At 39.4% G+C, this 20,150-nt stretch overlaps 1 protein-coding gene across 7 annotated transcripts in view; it reads left to right on the top strand.

The window, feature by feature from the left end:
* myo6 (myosin VI) overlaps positions 1-20,150 on the top strand; it is a 159,187-nt gene that overhangs the window by 105,496 nt on the left and 33,541 nt on the right. For 6 of the 7 annotated variants that reach the window (XM_008122048.3, XM_008122043.3, XM_062981542.1 and 3 more), the window contains exons 18-27: positions 54-227; positions 2,837-2,875; positions 5,552-5,645; positions 8,236-8,366; positions 8,867-8,944; positions 9,885-10,014; positions 11,055-11,145; positions 11,986-12,136; positions 14,291-14,499; positions 15,554-15,632. In XM_008122048.3, the coding sequence (XP_008120255.1) occupies positions 54-227; positions 2,837-2,875; positions 5,552-5,645; positions 8,236-8,366; positions 8,867-8,944; positions 9,885-10,014; positions 11,055-11,145; positions 11,986-12,136; positions 14,291-14,499; positions 15,554-15,632 (1,176 nt within the window). Of the gene's footprint in view, positions 1-53; positions 228-1,345; positions 1,444-2,836; positions 2,876-5,551; positions 5,646-8,235; positions 8,367-8,866; positions 8,945-9,884; positions 10,015-11,054; positions 11,146-11,985; positions 12,137-14,290; positions 14,500-15,553; positions 15,633-20,150 lie in introns of those variants that run through there. The other variant, XR_010006448.1, reaches the window with a different exon arrangement.

Raw genomic sequence — 20,150 nt, 5'->3', positions numbered from 1 at the left:
ACAGATGCATTTGAGTTCTCCCTTCTCCTTAATTGATGCTTTATTTTTCCCAGACCCAATTTGTGGAAAAAAACAATGACGCTTTGCATATGTCTCTTGAGTCCCTTATATGCGAATCTAAAGATAAATTTGTCCGGGAACTGTTTGAATCCAACACTAATAACAACAAGGACCATAAGCAAAAAGCAGGAAAGCTCAGCTTCATCAGCGTGGGGAACAAATTTAAGGTATGAGCATGGAGAACATACAAATTTTGCATGACTGCTTTTTTCCTTTTTTATATGGGATCTTAAGAGTAGAAATTAGTGGGTTGGGTTTCCTTTCATGCCTTCCTCTTGCCAGACTACCACACTTAAACATATTTACTGAAAGACCAGCTTTACTGATTACCGTGAAAGATATGTTGTTAACTTCAAGGCTCAAAATTGCAGCAGAAAAGAGTTGTGTGATTGGGTTGATGTAGCTTACATACTCTAAACTTGACCGTATTGAAGGGGAAGTGAATCTTCAGTGTCTGTACCATTCTGTGATGTTGAAGGAGCATCCTCCCTGCCATGCAGGATACTGTCCTGCTGAGATGTTTCTGCTTTTTATCTGTGTTCCTGTTCAGATCAGTTTGGGAGATTTCTACTGCCTCTTTGATCCTCTGGGTCATCATCCTTTGAGCCTCTTCTATTGCCTATGCACAATTCGAGCAGTATCTCTCTTCATCTTTTTTTTTTTACTAGTTATGTAATTGTTTTTGGCAGGACTTCTGGATGGATGTTTCTGTCACACATTTCCACTTGTGCACATTTCCACCACTGTCTTGTTATGCAGCCTTGCCTTGGGCTATGGCAGACACAATTGTCATCAGTCATGAATGTTTGCATATCGCACTGGAACTGACTAGTTGTTCACAAAATCATCTCTAAGGGTTAATAACTGAATGATAGAATCTGTTTAAATCAGAGATGTTGAAGTATTTATTTTTACCTCATCCAAATGGGAATGTTTTAAGTTCAAAAACTTTATTTTCTCTTTTACAATTAGAATTTTTTCTAAACCGAGGTCCTAAGTTGATGAACTATGGATGTTCCATTGCAACAGTGATATTAGTATCTGTGAATGTAGAGTATTATAGTTTTGTTCAGTTAATTCAGTAAAGGTATTAATAGTTTTTCTCAAAGCAAAACTTTCCTTGAGTTCTAGGTAGTCCGTTTCTCTTTTCTTCCTAACCAACTGCAGTATCTGATATTTTTCCTATTTTTCCCCTTTGTACTTAGCTGTAAATCTGACCTCTGTGCCTTCTTTTCTTCATATGTTAAGCCTTCTCTGTTTTCTGCTTCCTTTCCCCATTCATCAGTTTTTATTTTAGTTGGCTTTTACCAGCTCAGGATGGCTGGAGGGAGCTATAGGGAAGTTGAGAGGAAAAGCAGGCAAAGGCAAAACCAAGGGCTGCAGGTAAATGTATCACCTTCCTGGACTCATTATTTATCGAACTGCTGTAATGTTCAGTCAGTGTATCAGTTCTGCTTCGTGTAGCATTGAGAAAATATCTCTACTCCACAACAGGGCTTTTACAGGGCTGTACATTTTTTTTATCAATCCATGTATTAAGTAGCATGAATACATCTTTTCAGAAGATTAAGGGAAGGCCATAGTTCCATGGGAGAACACATTCCTTGCATGTCAAGTGGTCCCAGATTCAATAGCAGGCATCTTTAAGAAGGGTTGGGAACAGTTCCTATTTCAAAACATGGAGAGAGGGACAGAGAGTCCACATAGACGGTCATAAACTAGCTGAACCATTGTTCCATGGTCATTGAGGAATATTTGTGTGTAGAAGCTCAGGTCTGTCTAGTTGAAGCCTAGTCTAGACAGATAACTCTATATGACAAAATGATCTGTTGAATGTAGAAAATCAGGCTTTGCAGACAGACAACCAAATGCTTGAATGTTCTCTCATGGTGGTGATGGGGACTTCCCTCCTTTCATACACACACACACACACACACACACACAAAACATTCTCTACGTTTTCTCTATTAAGCATGCTAGCTACAGACTTTAACATTTAACATTGGGAGCAATAAGCAACCTTTGAGGAAAAGGGCCAATAAAACTTCCCATTTACAAAGTCTTAAACTGATAGCAGAATCATAAAATCTCAGTTTGTGATTCCTTTATTTTATCACTTTTAAACTTATTTATTATGCAATGCTTTTGACATAAAAAAATAAATAAATAAAATCTCAGTTCTTCTCAAGTGTTTGGCAGAATAAATAAACTTTAGGCTTCTGAAGCCCACCTAGTACAGGTCTTCTTTTTGCACCCAGACATTCTCCCAACTGCAGCTTTGTCACATAATGAACTTTCTGGTTCTGTTTATCCTAGGATTTAGCTTTCATGTGGCCATCTTTCTTGCTGGCACCCACATTGTTTATTAGTTCCTTAGTTAGATTGCATCTCACCTTCTCAATGCTTGGTTAAAAATAGTGACTAGGACAAAGACACCGAGCTTCATGGCTGAGTAGAAATATGAATTCAGGTTAACCTGGTTCTAACCCAGCACTTGAACCATTGCACCATTTTATGTTTCACTGCCAGTATCACATTAAGGCAGTTAATTCACATTGTTGCCAGAGTTGTTCAACTAAGAGCAGTAAGCACAGTTGTTGGCATCCTTGAGGCAGTTCAGACTCTGTGTGCATGTTTGCCTGTGCACCTCTGTTTAAGTAACTGCTGGTGTGTTTGAGAAAACTTGTACTGACTGATGCATGTGAATTGTAATGTGTCCTGCTGTGTACATAATTTGTAGTTCTCCTTATTGATGCAGATGCTTTTGCTTTTACAGACTCAGCTAAACCTGCTGCTGGAAAAGCTTCGTAGTACTGTAAGTACATACTACTGCCAGTTCGGAACCTTCTTTGGTCAATTGCAATTTCTCTGCATTTCAGCTTTAGATCTATTACAATTTTCGAAACCCACTGCAGGAACTATGTTCTAAAGACTGCAGTTTGTAGGAAGATGAATTGATCTTTGCGCTGGTTTCCACGATCCATCTTGAGTACATAGCTAGTTATGTCTACCTTTAGACTCAACACTTTAAGTAAGTAATAGAATAATCTCTTTGTGAATCGATTGCACTATTTTGACTGAGGAATGCATTGGATTCTCTCACACCATTTTTCAAAGGCCATGCCTGCTTTTTAAGATATGTTCATGTGTCTGGTCAAAGGTGCATACTATTTTTAATCATTATAATGATTTTAGTGTGTAAAATAGAAAAACCCACAAATAGCTCTCTGCATCTTCTCCCTAAATAACAAATAAACTCAGAATAAGGTGATACTGTTTTCTTGCAAGTAAAATACAAAGTTGTTTAGGAGGATGTTCTCAAAGCCTGGCACTGTAACTATAACATCTGATGGGTTAGCCCTGTGCACATAATATTACAAGTACAGCAAAAGACTAAGGCCATAGAGGAGATGTCTTAATAAGACTAATTACAATAGACCAGCTGAATATGTAATTATTTTTCTATGTCAACATTCTCTCACAACAGCCCAGACCTGCTGCCTGAGGTGCTTGCATCACCTTGCTTCATGGTAAAGCTGGCCCTAACTCTTAACCATAACTCCAGATCAGTGATTCTCAACCTGTAGGCCCCCAGGTATTTTGAACTACAATTCCCAGAAATCCTAGCCAGTTTACAGCTGTTTGGATTTCGGATAGTTGAAGGCCAAAACATCTGGGGACACACAGGTTGAGAACCACTGTCTTAGGGCCTTATCTGCATAAGCCACAAACCCCAAAAACATCTGTTGACACACAGGTTGAGAATCACTGCTCCAGATTCTCCTGCTTTTAATTGAGGGATTTTCTACATTGAAAACATTTGTCAGCTCAGTTTGTTTTTGTGAGTAATGTTTGTGGAGAGGTGGACAAATCCTTCATCACATGATGGCCTCAAGAAAATCTAAATTTACATCCCTACCTTGGCCTGACCTATGTGCTGCAAAAGGAAGCCACGTGTTTCTGCCAGCATTTGTAATGCTTTTTATTAATCAGTCTTTGCTTTTTTATGAATGCACCCATTAGAAAATGCATAAGGATGTGGGTGAACGACAACTCTCAATATCGTAGGTCAATTCCCAGTATTCAAGGTTGGCCGTGTTGGGTCTGTGTGCCAAGTTTGGTCTAGATCCATTGTCAGTTGGGTTCACAGTGTTTTTTGATGGCAGGTGCCTCAGAAAAACCAAACTGTATTATCTGATCATAATGGTGCTACTCCTTTTGTATCAGGAGTGCCTCAGAAAAACCAAACTTGGAAGCTCCACAGAGGGGTTTACCTCAGGAATCACTACACCCGTGATATTTCTGTCATTGCCTAATGTTTCCCAAGATGGGGGGAAAGCCAGCTTTCTTCCTTCTGCTCCAGTACCCTTTTTCTTTTGGAAACAGAGTAGTGGCATTAAAAGTAGAATAGCTGTGCCTTAGTTCTCCCGATTCTCTGCTGGGCTTGAAATAATACATAGTTCAAGAATGACCTACTGCCTTTTCAGCCACTGACCCAAAGTGGGTTGATTCAAGCAGCCACTTCAAGTGACTCTGAAACAGCACAGACATTTCTGTTGAATGCTTCTCTAATAGCGATGAACAAATGCAGTGAAATAACAGCCTTCGGTTTTAAGCATTTCTCTGCCTCTTTTTTCCTAGATGTAGTGTGCACTTCAAAATCACATGGAAACTTAGCAAGGGGAAAGCTTATATTCTAGAGTAGGATAAATGTTCTTCATAAGTTTGGATTGCATTTTGACAGCGTTGTTCAGTTACTGCAACTTGGTTTGCCTTTTTTTATTTAGTCCTTAAGGATTCTTGGAATAAGTGTGTACAAGTTTCTGACTCATAAATTCTACATCATTATAATCCTGCTGTTAATTTCAAATCCATGAATGTCAGAGAGCAGATTGGCAGAAATTGCCTGTTAATCTATTATGCTAGCTCCCTTGTTGGTGACCTAATTATAGGCACCCAACGTTATGTCATACTGGATTCCATTGAGACATTGAAAATGATACAAAGAAAGGGCTTCTGGAAATCTAGGACCTGAATTGTTTATATATACTTCGAAAGACTCTAGTAACAAGTGTGTTTTGAGAGCCTTGTCCATAATAAGCCAATTTTATGTCAATTTGAGAGCCCTTCAGAAAGACCTTTCACCAGACATTTTGATTCATGTTTTATTCAAAGCACCCTTGATAAATGAACATGTTTTGGCTGTTTTAGATGCAGCTTCATGGCATCTGAAATTTTGCAGTTCATCAGAAACTGCCCCTTTTGATAGCAGGTGTCAAGATTGCAGGGCTTCAGCTAAAAAAGAGACAATTTCCTCCTTTGGTGGGCAGTTAATGAATGTAATAGACAGCTTGAATAGCCAAGATCAATTGCCAGGACACTGAGACTAGAGAGGAAGAGAGAAGAACCTGAATCTGCAGAATTGATGATTTTCAAACGATGCACAGATATTTTTTATTATGATTTCAGCCTGCTGGTTTTTTTCCAATAGGGGTCTAGCTTTATTCGTTGTATCAAGCCTAATTTAAAGATGACAAGTCACCATTTTGAAGGTGCCCAGATCCTGTCGCAGCTGCAGTGTTCAGGTAATTTGGTCTGTCTTACTCCCGAGTTCCAGTTGCACTATTGTCAGGGTCATGAAAGCATCTGTGCAGAGTTGAAGGAACAGTGCTTTTGAGCAGCATTTCTTGATTAGAGAAATAGGATTATTTTAAGACATTTTTTCCAGTCCTCTGTCAATGCGGAGATTACTGTGCATAACAATAAGCAGCAGACAGCGCTGAATCTTTATTCACAGAATTTTAAATGGTAGAAGCCACTTAAATCAATTTTGGAGTAAAATAAGAAAAGAGATTGAAGAATGCTTGGCATTCCCTGTGCTTTAGAAATTGGTGTCGGCAGTGAAAAGGAAATTTAAATGCGGCTTCTGAATATAAATGCATTATCTAATTAAAAAAGATGATCACCCAATCACTACTGGAGGTCCTTTAAAATCGTCTTATATTGTCCTGGTCACATAATACAGATATCTGTTTTAATTATTGCACAGCAGCTACTGTATTGTCTGTCTTCCTTGTAGTTGCATCATTATGCCATCGCTTTGTGAAAAGCATTGGGCAGACTGATGTCCTGAAAGCTTTTTAGATAAGCATCTTGATTCCATCTAAAAGACACAAAATGCATCTATATTGCATATTGTGGATTGGGTGATCATGGAAGGCTAGGGTTCCATGCACAACCCCCCTCTGGTTTAATAGATCATCTGAACTGGATAATGCTAAGTGCCTGTAAAGTCTTTTGTAATATGCTGGTATTTCATAGGTACAACTTAATATCCCTTATTTGTAGGGAGAACCAAACAAAGTATAGAGAGGTGGGAATATTGCAAGTCTTGCTTGACTCATTCTGGCTCCTCCGTAGCTTCTTTAAAAAGAAGGTGATAATGATTTATCTCATGTCTCTTCCCTGCCTCCTAAGAATTCACTGGAAGATCACACATCATAAATGCAAGTCTTGCTATCACTAGTCGGAATTTTCTGTGGATGGGTTTGGGTTCCATGGAGCTTCTCTCAGTTGGCAAGACCTATCCTCCTGGCCATCCAACCCCTCCTTTACTTGTATATTGCTTTTGATATTGAGCTAGAATTCTAGCTCGATATCACTTTGTCTATCTATGAGTCAGTCTTCTCATTTCCTTTATTTCCTTTCTAGAAGTACGTATGTACCATTTTTAAAAGATTGCCATGTAGAGAACAGATCGAGATTCAGATGGTTATCATAAAATTTGGATCACAGGACCAATTTGGCACCAGATATGCTAATCTCGCCTGAAATAAGCCCTATTTCCTATTTTTATTAGCTGCCACCTTGGCTCGTCTCTTAATTTCCTGTTAATTTTAGCATATTGGTGGGCCCTGAGGCTTTCAGCATCTGGTTCATCTTGGCAAATGTCTCTAATGCTTGTCATGTCAAGTTACATTTAGAGCTTAATTTAGCAACACTTAACAGTTTTGCTTTAATTAGCGTTCTATTGACACCATTTTTGGCTGATAATCTGAAAGCTGATTGCTCTTGGCAGTATTGAGAAAGAGATGGGAGAAGTAATGAAGCTCCTTATTTCTGTGTAATTCATGAGTCATGTGTTTTTTTGTTTTACAGACCTCTGTTTTTATTATCTGCATGAGAAACAAACTCATGTTAAAAAGGATAGAGTAAAATTTAAAGTTTAAAAAACCTTTTAAATTTGCAGAGTGTGTATCAGGAAAGGAGGGAAAGGGAGAGGGAGAAATAAAAATAGTGTGAATAAATACAGCAATATGTGCTATAGCTTTTGTGCCCCCCCCCCACCTTGAAAAATCTGTTCATTGGGTGGGAAAATGCACAATTTACATTATTTGTGATTTCTCATACAAATTAAAATTACAAGCACTAGAATATAGTGAATAAGATGTCAAATAAGAACCTTCACTTAATTTTGTAAAAGGAAAATATTATATTATTCAATGCACACATGTACAAACATGTGTGCACTCTTATTTTTAAAAGTTAGTGTAAAGGGAAGTGTAAACAAAAACTATATCATTTCCATAAAGTGGGCAAATTATTTGGTTATTTTGTAGCAGGTCAACTTTCTACCTTTTCCAAGCACCCCAGGGATAATATGATGATACTTTAGGCCAAGATCTGGCTTGCAGAGTAGAAAACCCTGTCAGTGTTGTAATGTAGGATGATAGCTATATGCTGTTGTGCATGAATCAGTCCTCATTTGAAAGACACTAATTGTGGTTGCAAAATAAAGTCTCGGGTACCTCATTGTGCAAATATGTCAGCACACTCATCCTATCATACATTTGTAAATGGTTTATTTTATGAGATCCTGGTCTTCATCTTTATCTACAACTTACTTTCTTGGTTTTATGTATTTTGGTTCAAACTAGCATTATGTTTTTTTGATACTCATCCCAAACTACCAAGAGAATAGCAACTGTGTCCTTTAATTTCCTTTTTAAAAAAAATCAGTACTTAAATTTTATTTGAACAGATCTGAAACTCTACTTTAAGATTATTTTATTGAAATACATGTAATTAACTTTATTAAAGGATATTGCAGACCACTTCTAAAGCAGACAGTTGACATTTCCTTTTTGACATATATCTGTACATCTGTCACTCTAGGCATGGTGTCTGTTTTGGACCTGATGCAAGGTGGCTTCCCATCACGGGCCTCATTTCATGAGCTGTATAATATGTACAAAAAATACATGCCTCCAAAGCTGACCCGTTTGGATCCAAGGCTCTTCTGCAAGGTATTAATGTCTAAAGTGCTAAGTACAGTCAGCTCTACACATTCACTGCGGTTATGGGCAGAGGATCCCCATGAAAGTGAAAATGAATTAATTTTAAAATGTCTCTTTTTTACCTAAGAGAATACCTTTCTAGAAACATGACTCTGAGGTCAACCTCCATAGAATTATGGTAGAGGACCTCGAGACTCCAGCAGAGACTGTTTTGATCAAATGGGAGAATAATCAAACCACAAAAGCCAAACCCACAAATGTGGAGGGCCATTTGTGTATTGCTTTTGTGTGTTGCGTAAATATCCAGTAATGAAGTAAAGAGTAACATAAATCATTATTGTTACATCACTGGCATTTAATGATTGAAATAAAATTATAAAATCATTCTTGTTTAATGAATTGGGACTAAGGGGTTACGGTTAAATAAAAATTTTCAAAGCGCTGGTTGATAACCTTTCATCTTCCAGTGGATTTGTTTTATGTATTCATGTGTTTTCCTGTTTTGATAGGCACTCTTCAAAGCTCTTGGGTTGAATGAAAATGACTATAAATTTGGATTAACCAAAGTGTTCTTTAGACCTGGCAAGGTAAGCATTACTATTATCCAGGAAATTGATTTGAAATGTTTAATATTTTCTCTCCATCATTTTTGCAAAGTAATTGATATGTAAGATATCTGGTTTACTCTATTATTGGTTTATTTTTGTCCATTTCCATGTGCATCAGCAGTGCTCAATGAATCATTCAGCCATGCATAGAAATGCACCATTAAAGCAGAGTCACAGAAACAAATGAATATGCTAGAAAAGGAACTTAGTACTCTCTGGCTTTTCAGCATGAGAAAGAGGAACGAAGTAAATGCTGCATGTATGGCTATTTAGTGTGCACTTCTATAGGCATATTTCAGAAGAAGGAACTGGTAAAATCATCTCTAAGTACTGCATGCCTTTTCTAAGACAGTTATTTTTTTCCCAAATTACAGAAAGGCTTTCTCCTTGGTAAGGTTACCTGGCCTTCTCTCTAACCTATTAACTGACAGAGTCAGTATAACGCCACTGAACAGGAGATAGTGCCCATGTGATCATCATGATACTGAAACCATGTCCCACATACTTTTCCACTGAAATATCTTTGGAAGTTCCCCAGTGTCTTTTGTGGTTACCTTGCTTTTGGATTCTGACAGATTGCTTAACTTCAAGTGGAAAAACTTTTAAACCTGGCTATTTCAATCAGACTATCTTTGTATATATGAAATATTCATTCCTTTAATACTGTATTTTTATAATTAACAATGATAATTTATACTGCTTATTTGAATACTTGGCTTTGTATTAAAATGTATCGAACATTCCAGTGGTCTCTTGACTGCAGTAAAGTAGTGTGTGTGTGTGTGTGTGTGTGTGTATGGGCTGCCATTCCTGTTGTCAGGGTGATAACCTTCTGTTTATAGCATAGCACTTCATTCTTCAACATTCTATGAGAATTGGCTTCTAAATACCTTTCCTTTGTGTTGGTTTTTATTTTCAGTTTGCAGAGTTTGATCAAATTATGAAGTCTGATCCAGACCACCTTGCAGAGTTGGTAAAACGAGTCAACCATTGGCTTATTTGCAGTCGCTGGAAGAAGGTTCAGTGGTGCTCTCTGTCAGTCATTAAATGTATGTATTCAACATCTTTGTATGAATTCAACATCTTAGCCAAATGTTGAAAGTTGACTGAAGTGCTAACACAGAGTGGGACAACATGTAGTACTCATGCCATCTTCATTGGCTGTATTGTGTAGGGCTGGTGGTAACTGGAGAAATTCTAGACTTGATGGAATTTGTCAGAGCTGTATTACCACCTCTATATGATCACTAGGCCCAGAATTTGACAGGTGTCACAGAGACATTTAGAAGCAGCCATAGGTGCTCTCCATTCTATATGTGGATGCTAGATTGGCTCTAACCCTGGAGCATTAGATAACTAGGGACCTCATCATATTCCCCCCCCCCCCCATTTTGTTCCTTTTTGCCAGCAATCACTGGCAAAACGGAATGCGTGCAGGGTGCCTTGTGGAAACCCACACACCCTCCCTCTTTCAACCATCACATGGGAGCATTGGGGCAAGACGCGTTGGCCCCCTGTCCCTTTCTTCATCAGACAGGTGAGACTGTGGCAACACGTGTGGCTGCATTGCAGTGTTGCTGTTTTCCCCATCAGACAGGCCCAAAACCACGTGTAGCTCAGTTGGACCTACCCAAAACTCAATTTATCTACTGTGGTTGGCAAGGAAGCATTTTGCAGCACTTCTTCACTACTTCAGTCGTCAATAGAGTGGGGCCATGGTCTGCTTCATATGATGCTGCTTGGCAGGTTCCGTGGCCAAAGAGTAGTAAGGGGCAAAAAATCCCTTGTGTGATGAGGTGGTACAATGGAATGCCTACTTCTTTTAATGGAATGATAGGAAGGGACAAGGAAGGAGGGAAGCTACTGTAATTTCACTCTAATGTACTCCCTGCCAATTTCATTGTGTAAGAACAGAACACCCATAAGTATAATATGCATTCTAAAAGATTGTGGTGACAGGTAAATTAAGCAGCCCTTTGTCATTTACCTGAATTAGTTCTTTTCCCCTTCCATTTCCAAAACATTGTTTTCACATAGATGTGTGAGACTGTCCACTTCTGAAGGTGCCTCCATCTCTTGTATTTTACAGTGAAGAACAAAATAAAATACAGAGCCAGTGCCTGCATCAAAATACAAAAGACTATCCGTATGTGGCTGTGTAAGAAAAAACATAAACCACGGTAAGAAGAAACAAAGTCGTGTCAGGGATTGTATTCTCATTTTGAATATCTTCATTAATAAACCCAGTTACCTGCATGGTATTATGTTGGTCTAAGGCAGTGGTTCTCAACATGTGGGTCCCCAAGTGTTTTAGCTTACAACTCCTAGAAATACCAGCCAGCTTACCAGTTGTTAGGATTTCTGGGAGTTGAAGGCCAAATCATCTGGGGACCCACAGGTTGAGAACCACTACTCTAACACCTGAAAAGTCAGAGAAATGGGCTGGAAGACATGGTTCCTCTGCAACTTTTGCTTTCTGTACCTAATTTAAACCAGGAGTATGGAATGTGTTGCTGTGTTGCAATGGGCATTCTCATGCCCGTTATGCTCTGTCTCCTTTATCTTATTTTTTTCCTGATGGTTCCTTGGACTGAACTGGGTAGTTTCTTTGAGACGATTTAGTGTGTTACTCGGCTAAATGTTGTATCTTAAAAGAGTTATTATATCCATAGAATTACGTATCTACAAAATCTGTAATTGTCTGAAACAGGAACAGAAGATGCTGTTATTTTTTTCTGATGACACTTTTTGTTATATTGAGCAGATTTTTAGGGTCTTGAGGCAACTTCCAAAGATGCTTGGCTGAGTTTTTTGAAAAATGTCTTTCCCATCATAGCATTCTTTTGTTTTTGTTTTTGCTGTTACCATGTTACACTTCATGTTTTGTCTGCATCAGACAAATCAATTGGGTTTGCCTAAAGATAAATGAGCAGCATAGTACAGAATTTCAGTTTCTATTTGCTCTCTGCTTCATAAATACCGGAAACACTCTGAAACTTAAAGAGGTTTTCCATTCACAGCATCGATGGTCTAATCAAGGTTCGCACACTGAAGAAGAGGCTTGACAAATTCAATGAAGTAGTGAGTGCTCTGAAAGAAGGGAAACCAGAAATGAGCAAGCAGGTCAAAGACCTTGAAACATCTATTGATGCTCTAATGGTTAAGATAAAGGTAAGACAATATTTAACGCTTTGGCAGATCAGTTTTTTTTCCTGTAAATCAGAGGTAGGCCAAGTTTAGCTTGTAGGAGGCAAGAAATCCCAAGGGCCATTTTTATAGGTCTTAGACTCCCACTGGGTCAAAAATTAAATCCCAGGATACCACAATGTACTCTAGGGATGTGGAGAGAATTACACTATGTTTGGAGTCACCCTAGGGCATAGAGGATCAAAAGCATTTCTTTTTTACCTCCATATGCCAAAAAATATCCTATAGGGAGCATGGGGTGCTTTCTACTGTGTTTCAACTTTAAAAGATAAATCTTGTAACAGCTTTAAAACTAATCAAGAAGGAAAAAAATAAATCATAAGCTTTTGTAGACTCTTCTGGTCTTACCAAAGTTCACTGGAGTCCTCAAAACCTTACACAGTACTAGATTTTCTCAGTCTCAAAGGCAGTACATTATTCCTTTACTGTTGTTCCTCCTGCAAGAAGCTTCACATGTCACTGTTTTGAATAAATTGTTCACAACATACTACAAAGCATATCTCCTTTGAAAACACTAAAAATATTGAGACACTCATTCCTCCAATTCATAAAGTAATGTCTAATATGTGAGAGATTCAACTCTGGTTGATTTTATTGTGAAATGTGCAAATTCACTGCAATAATTTCATTCTGTAATTTGAATACAGTAGAGTCTCACTTATCCAAGCTTCACTTATCCAATGTTCTGTATTATCCAACGCAGTCTGCCTTTTAGTAGTCATTGTTTTTGTAGTAAATGTTGCAATGTTTTGGTGCTAAATTCGTAAATACAGTAATTACTACATAACATTACTTTGTATTGAATTGCTTTCTCTTTCAATTTCTTGTAAAACATGATGTTTTTGTGCTTAATTTGTAAAATCATAATGTAATTTTATGTTTAATTGGCTTTTTTCTTAATCCCTCCTTATTATCCAAGATTTTCGCTTATCCAATGTTCTGCCAGCCCGTTTGTGTTGGATAAGTGAGACTCTACTGTATATGGCAAAAGGAAGAGTGATAGGTCCAGTCTGCTGGGTGGCATGAGATATTTATGTATATTTTGCCTGCATCTTTTTGTGGGTTGTTATGCACACAACACACCAGAGCAGGAGCAACTCCTTCTAAACTAATAGAAATATTCCCTGGATCAGGGGGCTATGAGAGCCTGCCAATGAAGCTGTGGGAAACAGTACTCCTGGCTATTTTCCCTCTCCAAACCAAGAATTGAGGGATTTTTTTTTTTGCAGTGAATGAAATTAGAAGATACATTGGAAAAAAAATATGATTTTAGATCGAAAAATGGATAGATGGATGAATGGATGGGTAGATAGATAGACAGATAGAAAGATAGAGTTGGTGGGTTAATTAGTAATATGCTAATAAATTCACATAACTGCAAAAAAGGAAGACTTAGATAACTATTAGCACAGAATAGAACTAAGTTTCCTAAGACCCCTGATTATTTTCCACCATCTCTTCCCAGTGCCATAACTCCTTTCTCCCTCTTTCCTGCATTCTCCTCAACCACTATGGCAGGCAGCTTCACTCAGGCTTTTTCCATTCCTCCTAACTCACCTTTTCTACATAGGCAAGTTTCACTTCATGATGCTTCAGTATTTCGACTGAATAAGCTAGTAACCAGAGTTCACTTAAGCCTGAATACACTAAAGGCAGCAGTTCCCATCTGCTTTTAGAAGCTAAGTAAGGACCGCCCTCATTGGAGCTTTGATGTGACATTATGAACAAATATCAGGTGCTGCATTTCAGAGGAACTAGCAAAACCACCTCAGAGCCTCAGAAAGCCCTTTGAAATTTGTGAGGTCTCCATAAGTCAACAGGCACTCTTAAGGCACCTATACATATATGTTTTTATGCCATTGCATCTCCACCTGAAGCAGTATTCAGTTGAATGCTACTCCTGGATCCAAATTTGGTTATTATAATTTAATATCTTGTAGTCACTTATATGGCACCATTGTCACACTCCTTTTTACAGCAAATTAAAGCCATGTATACAATGAATACAGGTTTTTCCTCTTTAACCTTGTTCCCCCTCATTTTTAGATTGTGAGATGCTGAGGCACTCCTGTTTTTTCTAACTGCACGTGGTACACATTTTCATGGTTTATTTTGCAGGCCACTGTAATGCCTAGACAACAGATACAGAAGGAGTATGATGCTCTAGTTAAAAGTTCAGAACAGCTTCTGAGTTCCTTACAGAAGAAGAAGCAACAAGAAGAGGAGGCTGAAAGGCTGCGGCGTATCCAGGAAGAGATGGAAAAAGAAAGAAAGAGGCGTGAGGAAGAGGAGCAACGTCAGAAGAAGGAAGAGGAAGAAAGACGATTGTGAGTAAACTCAAGGGCATCCACTCTAGGTCTGAGGCTATGCAGGAAAGCATGGGGGGGCTATTGAAAATTATGTGCCAGAATCCTAGAGAGCTCCACTTTTAAAACCGAGATTGTAAAGATATTTCACTTTTGGACACACCCCGTATTTCTGGCTCAAATGGTTTTCTCATACATCTTATTTCCAGCTTGTAGTAAATACAGACAGATCCTAGTTTCTCAGCACCCAAATAGCACATCATTCTGCTGGAGAAAAGATCATTCTTGGTCCAGATAATCTGAGTGTCTTCATTGTTTCATTATCATAAACTTGGGTGTGTGAGTTGGCTATGTATCCATTCACCAAAAGTAGATATCAGGTGTGGGAGAACTAGCTTTGTAGAAATACAGTTCAAATACATAAATAACCTATTCAAAACAATCTAATTAGAAGAGAGGGGAAAGCCCAAAGGGGTGAGAGACAGCATAACTGTTCTGTTGGAACTCTGAACAAACATACAATCGAACCTCCATATACACAGTGTCTGCACTCACAGATTCAACTAACCACAGCTTAAAATATTAGGAAAAAGAAATTATTGCAATAAAATTTTGATTCCCCCCCCCCTTATGCACTGAGCACCATACTGATGTTTAAACATACCCTGCTGTAGCCGCCGGCCATTTCACAGGTCCTCAGGGTCTCTCCAGTGCTTGTTTTGAGTTGCTTGCCCTTTATTTAGGGGCCATCATTTTACTACACCATTGTTTATAATGAGATTTAAATATCTATGGATTTTTGTATCCACACAGGCTGTGTGTGTGTATCCTGGAACCAAACCCCAGTGGATAATGAGGGCCCACTGGACACCACACTGTAACATTTAATTGCTACTTGATATCTTAGATAGCTCTGTCCTCCCCAATACAGACGGGGTAACAAGAGTATCCGTAAGCCTCAGCAAGCATATCCCATAGTTAATAGTAATTAGAATCATTTGGTAAGCAGCAAGTGAGTGGAAGGCATATTACAGTTCAATCTTTCCTTCTATAACTGTTAATTTTATTTTTCTAGGAAATATGAGATTGAAGCAAAGAGAAAACAGGAAGAAGAAGAGAGGAAAAAAAGGGAAGAAGAAGAAAAACGAATTCAGGTGTGTGTCATAGTAACTATAGTTGTGATGTATTCTATATTTTGCAGCATTATCCCAAAGCTTCCATTGTGCACTGGCAAATATCTTGAGTTGAAACCTATAGAAATGTGTGGACTCATAGAATTGGAAGATTGCAAATCCACTGTCTTTCAGGAATACACAGCTAAAGCACTTCTAAGAATGGGCACCCAGTCTGTGTTCAGAGTCCTCCAACGAGTGTTCACCACCCTCTGAGGGACCCTGTTCCACTGTTGAACAGTTCTTACATTCCTCCTAATGTTTAGTTAAAAATTTCCTCCTCTCTCTCTCTTGTAATTTGAATCCATTAGTCTGTTCTAATCTCTGGAAACAGTGTAAAACAAGCTTGCTCCATCTTCCGCATGAAGATATTTTAAAATGGCAATTACTTTTTAAAAGGGGGATGAAGATCATGCAACCCGTTAGAAGTTGTTGAACTGCAGTTCTGAGTAACATTACTATTGTCTTGTTGAGGCTTTCATGGCCAGAATCACTGAGGGTGGTTTCAGACAGCCCCTTTAATGCAGGTCTTCCCACATCAAAAAAGCGGCTGTCCAGACAATGTTCCTGGAAGCCACGAATTAATTTATAACAAACCAGGAAAACCCGGTTTGTGCCAAATTAATTTGGTAGTGGGTTTATTCTGTGCCATCCAGGAAGGCGTGGGATTATCCCACTACTTCGGCTGTCTGGACTGCAGTTAAAATAATGCCAGCATCTGTCTTGTGATTTTTCAAGCTAAATTAGCCTAGGAAATCACAAGGACATCAACCCCCCCCCCCCTCCTCAAACCCCCTTAAAAAGCATCAAAAAAGTAAACTAACTTACCTGGCCGACATTTCCCTTCTGCCAGCTCTCTCCTGGTGCTTAGGAGTGATGTGCCAGGAGAAGGGAGGGGGAAGAAAATTGCTCCTGCCCCCCCCCCTCCCGCGGTGTCTGGGTGTTCTCCCAGAAGGTACCGGGAGAACATCTGGACACCCAGCCACAAAAGCATGGGTTTCTAAGGCTGGTGTGCAGACTACAGTCCGCCCTGACCCAGATTTTTTAAATCCGGGTCAAAGCGGATTTTTCCACTGTGTGGAAGCGCCCTGGGTTGCTGTGATTTTTCTGGGCTGTATGGCCATGTTTCAGAAGCATTCTCTCCTGACATTTCACTCACATCTACAGTATGGCAGGCAACCTCATAGGTTGTGATGTTTTTAAAACTATTTTTTACTTGAGATTGCCACATTGAATGACAATTCAGTGGCTGGTCAAGAGATGGGAGGACTACTTCTTCTTAGCAGCAGCAGCAGAAAAATGTCTAGCTTTGAAGAAATAATCACATGCAATTTGAGTTCGTCATTTGCCAAGCTCTCCAGAGCACCATGGCAGATCTTCATGGATCATGATATTCGACTGCATCTGGCTATGGGGACATTCCCCCTAGTGATCTCCAGCTGCTGCTGAATGGCTTTGAAGTTGTGGTGTGTGCTACCACAGCAAAATGCTGAGCCCTGAAAGGGCTCTACCTGCAGAATTTTCTATGCTGTGCTCAGTGGTGGCGAATCTTTTCCATAACCTGAAGGAGAGGTGAGATAGAGATAAGAGCTTCTAAAGGGGACAGGTAAAACATTGCAAATTCTTCAAAGATACTTTCAAATGTTCATTTTAAATAGACAACTGTAGTGCATTTAGGAGAGCATCTATTTCATACCGTAATAAACGTTAACTTTTACATTTGCTGATCTGCTTTCAACCCAATATGAATGTTAAGGGAATTCAAAGAAGAGCGAGAAAGAAGTTGTGGTGCCTGAAAAAGAAAAGTACTTGTTAGGAGAAAGGTGTCAGGCTTGAGGGCTGAGGTTTAATGAGAGAGCTTTTGCTATTCACAGATATGACAGAATAATGAAGCTATGATCTAGATGTCAGGCTTGTTAAAGGATTCTTTACGAAGTAACATTCATTTGTGAAGTTTTCAGTTATTGTCTAATTGAAACCTAGTGACATAATATATTGCCTGATAGCTAGGTTTTGCTTTTTTGTGAAGATATCATTGACATCTTCTTTGTTTTGTAATGTGGCGTTTTTATTAACTTTCTAAACTACTGCTGTTTTGATTTACAAGTAAAAGATTATTGTTAGAGTTCTTTACCCATGAATTCCCCGATATCCATGCCTGCAAATTTTAATATAACTATAGCTAAAGAATGCATAACATACACATTTCAGAGATTTTGCAAAATATATGTGTCTGGGTCCCAAAAGATTACTGAGACTATCCATCTAATTGTAGTACTTTCAACACTAATGTAAAAAGGAATTTGATCTTATTAAATGTAGTTTTAAATGTAGTTTTGCTTTTATGTATTTGAAAAGTGATTCAACATTCTACCTAGTTCTATTTAAAAAAATATTTTCCAGTCAAAGAGATCTGTGCTGCTAAAGCCTGTTTATAATCTTTATACACAAAAATCTTGGTGAATTGTGTGACATATAAAGTTAATAGCATAATTAACTTTGAGTTGTGTTCAGATGAATTTGCAAAATGGCATACTTACCATAAATTACCCAGTCTGAGTGTTAATAGGCAAAGATTAATAACAGTCTTTATGTATTTTGAGGCTAAGACATCCAATACAGTGAACTGAGAATATAATCAACAACAGTCTATCCTGCTCATCACATAATTTGTCCCATTTCCTGATGATGACGATTTTTTGCACTGGAAGGGATAATTCAGTTTATAAGTACAGGATTTCCTGGCTATGATAGACATACAGCTGTCCACATCAGAAGTCATCAACTGTGTTGGCCTCCAGAGCTATTTATCCTTAAAATATTCATCTAATAAGATTCATGGACATGTCTTTGTCAACACATGTGTTGATTTTTAAGGGCACCTTTTGGGGCCCTTACTGATGCATCAGAGCAGTGGAAATGCCAACTTTCCCTCAAGCTCCTGAGAACTGCAACACAATCCACAGGAATCTTCTTTCCAAGTAAAACATTTATGAGTACTGACTAGGAGGAGCAGTTTCCTTGGGAATTGAGAGAGGGTAGCCTCCAAAAAGGGCTCCCAGCAGCAAGGCTAGAAGGCCAGATTGAGGAATGTGATTGGCCTCCACCTACACTCTTGCTTTCCTGACAGGACTTCTCTTGCAGGGGAGGGTCGAGACCTCGATCTGGGCATCGAGCCTGAGAGCCAGGAAAAAAAATGAGGGGGCTTGAGGTGGCCTTGGCTCCAGCCTAGACATTGCTAAACCGCCCCCGCTCCCCTTGCCTTTCCTCTCTCCTCCTTTCCCTCTTGTTGGTGGTGCCACGTACTGCTTAGACACGTCAGAACCACCTCTCCTTCCTGCTGGCGCTGCCTCGCATAATGGCACCGAATAAAACCTTCTCCACCTCGAAGGATTGGGAGGCATAGCGAGAGTTTCCCAGGACAGGCACCATATAAAGACCCAGGGGGGGGAGGTGATTGGGCCATGACACTGGCCCTCTGCCTATGTTACCCAAGAGGGCCTTGGCGCCGTCAACAACAGCCTCCTCTACCACTGAGGGCTGTGAAACAGAGTGTCACATCCCAGACTTGAAGCTACCTATGATCAGAGCATCACACAGGAGTCCACAGTAAAGGCTAACAGTTTATTGCAAAAACCACCAAAATATACAACAAAAAGCAGGATAAAAGAAGATGTAAAATCCAAAAAGGAAAACTTGAATCTCAAAACCAGGACAAGAACTAGAGATCCGAGTCTTGACTGTAAAAGACACATTACCTGAACCGTGAGCCAGGAGCCCATAGTTCCTTTTTTTTTTGTCGGGAGCGACTGGAGAAACTGCAAGTTGCTTCTTGTGTGAGAGAACTGACTGTTTGCAAGGATGTTGCCCAGGAGACACCCGGGTGTTTTTGATGTTTTTACCATCCTTATGTGAGGCTTCTCTCATGTCTCCACATGGAGCTGGAGTTGATAGAAGGAGCTCATCCGCGCTCTCCCCAGGTTGGATTTGAACTGGCAACTGTCAGGTCAGCAACCCAACCTTCAAGTCATCAGTCCTGCCGGCACAAGAGTTTAATCCACTGTGCCACCGGGGGCTCCAGCTCCTAATTTATAGATATGAAAGCATTACAACTCCCTTGGAACTTTCACTTCCCACGAAGGCGGGCGGATCTACAAATGTGGCTATCAGCCCGAAGTTCCAGGCAAGCCTCTTTACTTAGGTTAGTGTCACTAGGTGTGTTCTCACGATAATCTTTCATCCCTTCGTCTTTGCTAAGCTCCTTATCTGGAGAGGATGATTCCTCTCAGGAATGGCCTTGAAGGCCTGGAGGAGCCGAGGCAATTAGAGTCTCAGGCTCAACTGTTTCTGTATCTAAAGCAGTTTCGCTTTCAGGCTCTGCATGAGACTAAATCCCAGGGAAACCCCCAATTCTATCTGACTCAAAGTTATTAGTGATTCCATCAGCCTGCTGTGATGGTTTCTGAGTAGGATCCTCAGGCTGGGCTGGGGGGCCTGGGG

The sequence above is a fragment of the Anolis carolinensis genome, chromosome 1, assembly GCF_035594765.1.
Source record: "Anolis carolinensis isolate JA03-04 chromosome 1, rAnoCar3.1.pri, whole genome shotgun sequence".
Classification (NCBI taxonomy): Eukaryota; Metazoa; Chordata; class Lepidosauria; order Squamata; family Dactyloidae; genus Anolis; species Anolis carolinensis.
Note: the sequence above shows the minus strand (reverse complement) of the source record. Positions and strands in the feature narration are given on the sequence as shown.